This window comes from Lepidochelys kempii, chromosome 7 (genome assembly GCF_965140285.1).
Source record: "Lepidochelys kempii isolate rLepKem1 chromosome 7, rLepKem1.hap1, whole genome shotgun sequence".
NCBI lineage: Eukaryota > Metazoa > Chordata > Testudines > Cheloniidae > Lepidochelys > Lepidochelys kempii.
This window is the reverse complement of record NC_136386.1, coordinates 59,478,289-59,488,976: the sequence shown is the minus strand read 5'-3', so window position 1 is coordinate 59,488,976 and position 10,688 is coordinate 59,478,289. Positions and strand designations below refer to the sequence as shown.

General features: G+C 41.3%; 1 protein-coding gene and 1 long non-coding RNA gene across 5 annotated transcripts in view; one reads left to right on the top strand and one right to left on the bottom strand.

Moving 5' to 3' along the window:
- The window catches only part of LOC140914662 (uncharacterized), a 59,664-nt gene extending 52,028 nt beyond the window's left edge, over positions 1-7,636 (bottom strand). The window contains exons 1-2 of the long non-coding RNA XR_012159934.1: positions 7,470-7,636; positions 7,057-7,271 (exon numbers count right to left, since the gene is read on the bottom strand). This is a non-coding gene — a long non-coding RNA (uncharacterized LOC140914662). The remainder of the gene's footprint in view (positions 1-7,056; positions 7,272-7,469) is intronic.
- Positions 1-10,688, top strand: part of ERCC6 (ERCC excision repair 6, chromatin remodeling factor) — an 80,861-nt gene that overhangs the window by 2,151 nt on the left and 68,022 nt on the right. For 3 of the 4 annotated variants that reach the window (XM_073353081.2, XM_073353082.2, XM_073353083.2), the window contains exons 2-3: positions 7,521-7,641; positions 10,017-10,125. The exons of the other annotated variant lie outside the window; for it this stretch is intronic. In XM_073353081.2, coding sequence (XP_073209182.2) covers positions 7,521-7,641; positions 10,017-10,125 — 230 coding nt within the window. The remainder of the gene's footprint in view (positions 1-7,520; positions 7,642-10,016; positions 10,126-10,688) is intronic. 4 annotated transcript variants of the gene reach the window in all.

Below are 10,688 nucleotides of genomic sequence, written 5' to 3'. Positions count from 1 at the left end.
CACAACCTCCCTTGGAAGCCTATTCTAGTGCTTAACTTTCTTCATAGTTGGAAAATTTTTCCCAATATCTAACCATAATCTCCCTTGCTGCAGATTAAGCCCGTTACTTCATGTTCTACCTTCAGTGGACCTGGAGAACCATTGATCATTGTCTTTATAACAGTCCTTAACATATTTGAAGACTATCGGGTCGTGTCTCCCCCCCCCCCCCGTCTTCTTTTCTCAAGACTAAACATCCCACTTTTTTACTCATTCCTCATAGGTCACGTTTTTTCAAACCTTTTATCATTTTTATTGCTCTCCTCAAGACTCTCTCCAATTTGTCCACGTTCCTTAAAGTGTGGTGGTGCCCAAAACTGGACACAGTACTCCAGCTGAAGCCTCACTAATGCTGAGTAGAGCAGGACAGTAACCGTCTCCCATAACACCCCAGAATATTAGCCTTTTTTCAGTTGTATCACATTGATGACTCATTCAATTTGTGAGCCACTATTTTTTCTTAGTTGCGTGTGTGTCACAGAAGAAATGGTCTTTAACAGTGATTTAAATGAGGGAAGGTGAGTAGTCTTTTCAGACTAGTTAACAAAGAGTGTTTTATGTGTATGAAGCTGTTTGCAAGACAGTGTGGAGATGGTTGTGGACAAAGTAAGCAAATGGGACATGAAGTCTGGTATCATTGGCAGACTGGATGGGACAGGGACAATGAGAAAAGAGATGCATGTAAGCAAGGGGATAGAGTTGGTCAGAGTCCTGGAGAGTCAAAAAATAAGTGTTAAACTTGGTGTGGTGGTGGAGGGGAGTGAGTGAAAGATTCAGATAGTGAGATAACAGGATTAGAATGACAGAACCCAAGGATAATCTTAGTAGCTGCATTTTTGCATGGACTAGACGGGGGTGATGCAGATGTCAGGGAGGTCCGATAGGATGAGGCTCTTGTGACCAAAATGAGAGGTGATAAGGGCCTAAAGGAGAGTTCTAGTTGTGTAGACAGAGAAAAAGGGGGGATTTAAGTGATGTTACAAAGGAAGCAGCAGCAGCAAGATTTGGAGATGGTCTAGTAGATGTATGGGGTATGGATAGGAAAGAGTCAAAGATGATGTGGGTTACAGACCTCAGTTATAGAGTGGATGATGGTGTGTTCAACAGTAACAGAAGAGGGAGTGGATAGAGTTTTGGAAAAAAGACAAAGTTCAGTTGTGACCATGTTACTTTTTTAAGTCAAAAGTGATAGAAAAGATGCCCAGGAGGAGATGTCAAAGAGAAAGGATGAAGTGAGTGACCGGATGGCTTCAGACAAGTCAGGAGTAAGAGGCAGATGTTTGTGTTGTCAGCATTGATGTCAGAGCTACAGTAGTTGAAGCTATGTGATCAGATGAGATCACACAAAGAAAAAGGTGTAGAAGGAGAAGAGGAAGTGGCCACGGTTATATAGTTCTGTAGGACTCTAGAAATGGGAGAGGGAAGCAGGAAGATGTGTAAGAAGACCCTGAAGGAATGGCCAAAAAGGAGGAGAAGAACTAGGGGAAAGGACAGTCACAAAATCAATAGAAGGACAACATGAGAAGGGAAGGGGTGATCTAAAGTGTTTAGTAACAGCAGAGAGGTCAGGGATGGTGAGGAAGGAGTAAAAGCCCTGAGACCTGGTGAGGAATAGATCATAACTCAGTGGAGCAGCGGAGGGTGGAATCTAGATTAGGGTAGGTTTCAGCAGCCGTGTTAGTCTGTATTCGCAAAAAGAAAAGGAGTACTCGTGGCACCTTAGAGACTAACCAATTTATTTGAGCATAAGCTTTCGTGAGCTACAGCTTACTTCATCGGATGCATAAAGTGGAAAATGCAGTGAGGATTTTTTATACACACAGACCATGAAAAAATGGGTGTTGATCACTTCAAAAGGTTTTCTCTCCCCGCACCCCACTCTCCTGCTGGTAATAGCTTATCTAAAGTGATCACTCTCCTTACAATGTGTATAATAATCAAGGTGGGCCATTTCCAGCACAAATCCCAGGGTTTAGCAAGAACGTCTGAGGAACAGTGGGGGGAGGGGAGGGGAGTAGGGAAAAACAAGGGGAAATAGGTTACCTTGCATAATGACTTAGCCACTCCCAGTCTCTATTCAAGCCTAAGTTAATTGAATCCAATTTGCAAATGAATTCCAATTCAGCAGCCTCTCGCTGGAGTCTGGTTTTGAAGTTTTTCTGTTGTAATATCGCAACTTTCATGTCTGTAATCGCGTGACCAGAGAGATTGAAGTGTTCTCCGACTGGGTTTATGAATGTTATAATTCTTGACATCTGATTTGTGTCCATTTATTCTTTTACGTAGAGACTGTCCAGTTTGACCAATGTACATGGCAGAGGGGCATTGCTGGCACATGATGGCATATATCACATTGGTAGATGTGCAGGTGAACGAGCCTCTGATAGTGTGGCTGATGTTATTAGGCCCTGTGATGGTGTCCCCTGAATAGCTATGTGGGCACAGTTGGCAACGGGCTTTGTTGCAAGGATAGGTTCCTGGGTTAGTGGTTCTGTTGTGTGGTATGTAGTTGCTGGTGAGTATCTGCTTCAGGTTGGGGGGCTGTCTGTAGGCAAGGACTGGCCTGTCTCCCAAGATTTGTGAGAGTGTTGGGTCATCCTTCAGGATAGGTTGTAGATCCTTGATAATGCGTTGGAGAGTTTTAGTTGTGGGCTGAAGGTGACGGCTAGTGGCGTTTGTTATTTTCTTTGTTAGGCCTGTCCTGTAGTAGGTGACTTCTGGGTACTCTTCTGGCTCTGTCAATCTGTTTCTTCACTTCAGCAGGTGGGTATTGTAGTTGTAAGAATGCTTGATAGAGATCCTGGAATATTTCCAGCACTCCTCTGAACAACATACTAATCCACAGAGACCTCCCTACCAACACTACCAAAAGAGGGATTCTAGGTGGACGACTCCTGATGGCCGAGACAGCAGACTGGACTTCTACATAGAGTGCTTCCGCCGACGTGCACGGGCTGAAATTGTGGAAAAGCAGCATCACTTGCCCCACAACCTCAGCCGTGCAGAACACAATGCCATCCACAGCCTCAGAAAAAAACTCTGACATCATAATCAAAAAGGCTGACAAAGGAGGTGCTGTTGTCATCATGAATAGGTCGGAATATGAACAAGAGGCTGCTCGGCAGCTCTCCAACACCACTTTCTACAAGCCATTACCCTCTGATCCCACTGAGGGTTACCAAAAGAAACTACAGAATTTGCTCAAGAAACTCCTTGAAAAAGCACAAGATCAATCCGCACAGACACACCCCTGGCACCCCGACCTGGGATATTCTGTCTACTACCCAAGATCCATAAACCTGGAAATCCTGGGCGCCCTATCATCTCAGGCATTGGCACCCTGACAGCAGGATTGTCTGGCTATGTAGACTCCCTCCTCAGGCCCTACACTACCAGCACTCCCAGTTAGCTTCGAGACACCACTGACTTCCTGAGGAAACTACAATCCATCGGTGATCTTCCTGAAAATACCATCCTGGCCACTATGGATGTAGAAGCCCTCTACGCTAACATTCCACACAAAGATGGACTACAAGCCGTCAGGAACACTATCCCCGATAATGTCACGGCAAAACCTGGTGGCTGAACTTTGTGACTTTGACCTCACCCATAACTATTTCACATTTGGGGACAATGTATACCTTCAAATCGGCGGGACTGCTATGGGTACCCGCATGGCCCCACAGTATGCCAACGTTTTTATGGCTGACTTAGAACAACGCTTCCTCAGCTCTCGTCCCCTAAAGCCCCTACTCTACTTGCGCTATATTGATGACATCTTCATCATCTGGACCCATGGAAAAGAAGCCCTTGAGGAATTCCACCATGATTTCAACAATTTCCATCCCACCATCAACCTCAGCCTGGACCAGTCCACACAAGAGATCCACTTCCTGGACACGACCATCGCTTATTAGCACTGTAACATAAACATCACCCTATACCGGAAACCTACTGACCGCTATTCCTACCTACATGTCTCCAGCTTTCACCCAGGCCACACCACACGATCCATTGTCTACAGCCAAGCTCTGCGATACAACCGCATTTGCTCCAACCCCTCAGACAGAGACAAACACCTACAAGATCTCTATCAAGCATTCTTACAACAATGCCCACCTGCTGAAGTGAAGAAACAGATTGACAGAGCCAGAAGAGTACCCAGAAGTCACCTACTACAGGACAGGCCTAACAAAGAAAATAACAAACGCCACTAGCCGTCACCTTCAGCCCACAACTAAAACTCTCCAGCGCATTATCAAGGATCTACAACCTATCCTGAAGGATGACCCAACACTCTCACAAATCTTGGGAGACAGGCCAGTCCTTGCCTACAGACAGCCCCCCAACCTGAAGCAGATACTCACTAGCAACTACATACCACACAACAGAACCACTAACCCAGGAACCTATCCTTGCAACAAAGCCCGTTGCCAACTGTGCCCACATATCTATTCAGGGGACACCATCACAGGGCCTAATAACATCAGCCACACTACCAATGTGATATATGCCATCATGTGCCAGCAATGCCCCTCTGCCATGTACATTGGTCAAACTGGACAGTCTCTACGTAAAAGAATAAATGGACACAAATCAGATGTCAAGAATTATAACATTCATAAACCCAGTCGGAGAACACTTCAATCTCTCTGGTCACGCGATTACAGACATGAAAGTTGCGATATTACAACAGAAAAACTTCAAAACCAGACTCCAGCGAGAAGCTGCTGAATTGGAATTCATTTGCAAATTGGATTCAGTTAACTTAGGCTTGAATAGAGACTGGGAGTGGCTAAGTCATTATGCAAGGTAACCTATTTCCCCTTGTTTTTTCCTACCCCTCTCCCTTTCCCCCACTGTTCCTCAGACGTTCTTGTTAAACCCTGGGATTTGTGCTGGAAATGGCCCACCTTGATTATCATACACATTGTAAGGAGAGTGATCACTTTAGATAAGCTATTACCAGCAGGAGAGTGGGGTGCGGGGAGAGAAAACCTTTTGAAGTGATCAACACCCATTTTTTCATGGTCTGTGTGTATAAAAAATCCTCACTGCATTTTCCACTTTATGCATCCGATGAAATGAGCTGTAGCTCACGAAAGATTATGCTCAAATAAATTGGTTAGTCTCTTAAGGTGCCACAGGTACTCCTTTAGATTAGGGTGATATGTTCTAAGGTCAAAAGGGATCATTGTGATCATCTAGTCTGACCTCTGAATAACGTAACACATATAACTATAATGTATAACTTCCCCAAAATAATAAGTAAGAGGGGAGTGGGGATGGCTTTGGAGGAGATGAATTCAAAGTAATGATTTTTAACTGCTTTCTTAATGATTTTGGAGCTGAAGGGGAAGGGAGATGTGGTTGAAGATGTGTTGGTTTTGAGAATAGGAAAGACTATTGCTGTGTTTAGCCATTATCCTCATTTTACAGATGAACATCTCACAGTCACAGGGGTTGTGACTATTTTACATTTACGTAGTGCTTTTGAGATGCAAAGCTGGGCATCAGGATGATATATTTTTTCTACCATTAGAACTTGCAAATGTGCCAGAGGCCAATACAGGACCCCCACATAAAGGTGGACATAAGAGAGGCATATTTAGTGGGAGGAGACATCCATGAAGATGTTTTCACTAGTACGTTCCACCCCAAACCTAATTAATAACAGAAAATGTTAAAAAGGTGGAAAAAGCATGGCTTTGCACAATGCATTTGCTGCACATACTGTGGATGGCAACGGCGAATTATGATTCTCCTTTAAAAACACATTGTAGCACTTATTTCATTCAACAGAGACCACTTTGCAAGAGTAAATGTGAATTTATCCAGTGTGTATGTCCTCAAATAATGACAGGTTTCAGAGTAGCAGCCGTGTTAGTCTGTATTCGCAAAAAGAAAAGGAGTACTTGTGGCACCTTAGAGACTAACCAGTTTATTTGAGCATAAGCTTTTGTGAGCTACAGCTCACTTCATCGGATGCATTAATGCTGTAGCTCACGAAAGCTTATGCTCAAATAAATTGGTTAGTCTCTAAGGTGCCACAAGTACTCCTTTTCTTTTTATGTCCTCAAAGAAGCTCTTCTGGCCCCTTGCTATTTAGCTAATAGGGCCTCGAACAGTGTGAGACTTGTTCTTCATCTCTGTTTGCACATTTGTTCATGTAATTTCTGGTTACATTCCAAAGAGACCTCTGTTTGTTGCATCAGCGTCTGATGGTTTGATTTCTGTTTGGCCTAATATTAGCATCTAAAAATATCACTCGGTCTTGCATTGTTATATAAATGAGCTAGCTGGCAGACTAGTCATTCAGCAAGTTATAGAAAAGTGTGAAAATAGGGATAGGTAGAGAGAGAAGCTTGCTTCTTTAATGTATATTTAAAAATCCACTCTCTCCATCATTATTTGTTTGGGCTGGTATGCTTTCCTTTGCATTTCTGATTATTAGTTTGAATGATAATGTATTATCACATGCTGCAGTTGGTCCAATGTGACATCACATGTATTGATGTTGTACACAATGGAGAAAAGAAGAACTCAGTATCTTATATTCAAAAAACGTTAGTTTTACCTCTTATCTGTAGCTAATCAGTACAGTAGGCTCTTTGTGCCGTCATTTCTATTGATGAGACAGTCCAGCCTGGCCCCTCCCGTTTCCCCCCTCCCCGCCAATTTTAAGAGATCATGCAACAGTCATTATTAAATGGTGACACTTTTTGGTTACTATCCACCTAGGCTTTACGTGAGGCAGTGGCAGGTTATATATAAGAATTTGAATAAATATAGTGGCCTAGGCATGAAAGGTTCAGTACTACTGTACCTTCTTAAAATTATTTTACAGCACAATACAAAAATAATTTTATCTGTTAAATTAAAGAGACACTAAGGTTAAAATAAGATTTAAAATAAATGCCATACCAATGTATTTTCTAACTATAGATTATTAAAACAGATTTAAAAAAGAAATCCAACTCTTTCACCGCTTATACTTATTTCTTGCACTTCTCTTACCTTGGATAATAAAAGTAGATTGCCCAGTTTCACTTCCTGGTAGAGCCCTGCACGGAACTATTCTTTAATCCCACTCCTGTTATGTCAGCAAGTCCTGCAGGACCCGTGGGATCCCAATCCCACTGCAGGGCTCTACTTCCTGGTAGTTGTTCATTAGCAGAGTTGTAATTATTGAGTTCCAAATACTGCAGTGCGTTGTTTGTATTTGAACAGAACTGTTGAACATTTTTAAAAAATCATAAAAACATTTTTACAAATGCTTGATTCATTTAAAAAACTAGCCTTTGTAAAATTCAAAGGCCAAGAAAATCAGCATACTTATTTAGAAATCCAACTTTAGCCTTTTGTTTGTTAAAATCTTGGCTATAATTTTTAGATTTAAACTCTCTGAGTTGAAAATGTCATGTACTTACTCTTCTCATTATTACAACTGAGTACTAAATGAACATCTTTGTATTTTTCAGGTCCTGTATGACTTCTTTGAAACAGATCAATACAATTATAGAGCAACTTACTCCTCAAGCTGTCTGTAGCAAAGATATAAACAGAAAACTAGACTCTGTAAAACGACAAAAGTATAACAAGGTGACTGAAAAAAATTAACTTGTGCTTTGGATTGCTTAAGGCGCTGATCCTGTGTCAGGTTTCACACTTGAGGATCCTGATAAAGGGTCAGAGTCTAAACTTGCAGTTCCTTCACCATTTCAACAGTTTTTTGGTTTTTTTGTTTGTTTTTTTTGCCAAAGGTTATAAGAACTTAATCCAAAGCCTCTGAAGTCAGTGGGAGTTGTTCCATTGACTTGGGCTTTGGATCAGTCTCTAAAATTATAGTTCTAGAGCTCGTTTGGATAAATGATTGTAATTAAATTCCTGCAGGGCCTTATGGTGGTGTTTCAGAGTGTTAGCAATGTTATGTGATTTTTTTTCTCCGCACTTGTGTCCATGTTATCTGAAAATGAATTAATGAACAACCAGTTGCAGGATAATAGCTAACTTGAATGAGGTGTTCTTTATTAGCCATTTCTAAAACTGCTGAAGTCTTATACCAAAGGTTCTCAAACTTTATTGCACCATGACCCCCTTCTGACAACAAAATTACTACTGGACCTCAGGAGGGAGGACTGAAGCCTGAGCCCGCCCAAGCCCCACCACCCTGAGGCGGGGGAGGCAAACCAAAGCCCCACCTCCCCAGGCCAGGGAGCCAAAGCCGAAGCCCAAGGGCTTCAGCCCCAGGCAGGGGGCCTGTGAGCTGAGCCCTGCCGCCTAGGGCTGAAGCCTTTGGGCTTGGGCTTGGGCTCCGGCTCCGGCTCCAGGCCCCAGCAAGTCTTAAGGCAGCCCTGGTGACCCCATTAAAATGCGGTCACGATCCACTTCGGGGTCACGACCCACAGTTTGAGAACCGCTGTCTTAGACTAAATCACTGTATAGAAAAACCTGAGCAACTTTGTTTTTATGAGTAGTCTTATTGATCTTAAGACATTAGTCAAATGAGTGAAGTTACGTGTGTGATGTTTACAGATTCAGGCCCTAAATTACAAGTTGCACCCTATTTGTGTTGTAATTTGTGCAATTTCAGTTTTTTTAATAATACTTCGCCTTTTTGAGTAGTTAAAAAAAATCCTTAGTAGGTGAAAGCCAAATTTTTTTTGATAGTGAGACAAATGTTCGTTGCCTTATAAACAGCTAAGAAGTGAAATTATCTCCTGGATAGCTTAGTACTGACATGTGGCAAGTGCTTTATAAGATGGGTATTATGACAGCAGGGATGTCAGTGCTTGTGTAAGTATCTTTTATAACTGCACACAGGTGCACTGGAGGATTTTCAGCAAATGAAACTCGAGGAAACAGCTCATTGAGGATAGTTTTACTAAATTTAAAAAAATTAAAACTTGATCCTCAAATCATGCGCCTCTAAGGGGAGCGGAAAAGATTTAGAAAGAATGAAGTTCATAAGTAATAAAAACTTGTACTGCTTCGTGTGTTTAATAATTTGATCAGTTTATTTATAAATCAGGAAATTCATAGATTCCAAATCCAGAAGGGACCATTTTGATTATCTAGTCTGATGACCTGTATAACACAGTCCATAACCTTCTTGGTCACCTTAGGAATCGTAACTTTGCCACATTATAACACTTACGAGGATAATAAAAGTGGATAAAAGATTATGAAAAAAGTGTAAATGGTGGTGAGCTACGATTGTTACAGGACCCGTAATTTTGAATTCCCTCACTCTTGTATGATTACAAGCACTGTGGTGTTAGTTTTTTGCAAATAAATTAGTTGTCTTCTCTTGAGCTCACTTGGTGTAATAATACCTGTTTATGCATGAAGAAGAACATTAACTGACTGGTTTTGAGTTCTTTCAGTCTCTTTGTGGCAACACATCTCAAAACAAATGTGTTGAAGAGAAGGTTTGTACTTAATTTTATGATTGTAATTAGCATATATGAAAGTGAAGGATTGGCACTGACTGAGCTCAAATATATGCTTAGTGCAAATTTCATAAGCTATATATGGGGCTTTTCTTCACTGGATCCTAGGCCCAAGTTTAAAAAATGCATACCCAAGTGTATGTGAAAGTATCTGATGCACATAAGATTTGTTTGTGTGCACAACCTTAACTTGTGCATGCCCATCTGGTGTTTGCATGTATATGCTGTGCATGTACACCTGAATTAGTGCACTTTTAGAAATTTGTGCCCCAGTCATGATGAACTATGCCAAACTGGGGGTGTGGATGTGTATGTGTTACGTAGAGAAGTATCCACCAGGTGCTGGGATGACGCCTTCCGCATGCATTTTTATCACATAGAACCATATCAAAATTTGAACTTGTTTCAGATGCAAAATGCTAACCTGCTACTTAACATATTAATAACAGCTTGAACCTTGTTGTTTGTAAGAAAAGCAAGTCAGCTACGAAGAGTTTTAAATTTTGTACACTATTGTCATTCAAGGAGCAACAGTTAAAAAAGATCAAAGCAAAACAAAAGCGTCTCCAAGCAGTTCTTGGTGGAGCAGAGACTTTCATTGGAACAAATGATGTTGAATTTCAGGATGATGAAGGTGAGGGAAAATGCCATTGCAAATCTTTTTCTGAGTTTGTCATTTCTGTGTAATGCCTTTTGTTGTTTGAAACTCATTGCCAAGATCTTTGCCAGTGAACATGAGTAAATAAATTTCAGTGGTTTGTTTTCAAAGAGTGATTTTAGGAACACTTAATTCTCTGCACCTGCAGAATTGCAGATCTCAGCGTATCCATATGGGGATTTTTAAAGACTGAAAGTAGATCTGTGCTTAGTTCAGTAGGGAAAGCTAATGCACATTAGAGTATTGGGCTTAATAAATTGGAAATCTTAACATTTTTCACAGCTAATGTGATAAAGCTAACGTAATGATTGAATTACATTTCATAATCAGCCATCAATCAGTACTCACAAAACTAGTTTTTCATATCTTGGTAGGAAACACTTTTTAGAAATTAAAAAATGTTTACGTTATATGAGCTGTACAGTGTGAAAACAGCAGTTTCTTACGGAATACCCTGATAATTGTCTCAATGTTTCCAAGATCAAATCTAACTGAGCATGTGTTGTTGTTTTTTCTTACTTCCCTCTGCAAACCCAGCA